This window comes from Penaeus monodon, chromosome 24 (genome assembly GCF_015228065.2).
Source record: "Penaeus monodon isolate SGIC_2016 chromosome 24, NSTDA_Pmon_1, whole genome shotgun sequence".
In the NCBI taxonomy this organism is placed as follows: Eukaryota; Metazoa; Arthropoda; class Malacostraca; order Decapoda; family Penaeidae; genus Penaeus; species Penaeus monodon.
The window spans coordinates 33165467-33165707 of NC_051409.1; the positions used below are offsets into that span (position 1 = coordinate 33165467).

The 241-nt window shown below is 50.6% G+C and overlaps 1 protein-coding gene across 1 annotated transcript in view; it reads right to left on the reverse strand.

The window, feature by feature from the left end:
* Window positions 1-111, reverse strand: part of LOC119588724 (small conductance calcium-activated potassium channel protein-like) — a gene marked incomplete at both ends in the record, with an annotated part of 34281 nt that extends 34170 nt beyond the window's left edge. The window contains 1 exon segment of the mRNA XM_037937366.1: window positions 16-111. Coding sequence (XP_037793294.1) covers window positions 16-111 — 96 coding nt within the window.
* Window positions 112-241: the final 130 nt, after the last annotated feature.

Genomic DNA, 241 nt, shown 5'->3' on the forward strand with positions numbered 1-241 from the left:
TCTCGTAACACTCACCTGAACCTCGAGCGCATGGTAGGCACAAATAAGCCCCAACAGGATGACTGTTGACACACTGATCAAAGTCTTCAGGGCGTGGGAGGCGGAGGAAGCCTGGAATATAAGGGGAGATAAGGGTGTTAGATAAGGGCGTTTGATAATGGGGGTTAGATAGAGGGGACGGGGGGGGGGGGGTGAGAAAGAATTTGGGAAAAGATTTTCAGAGGATCTAGTAAGCTGCAAC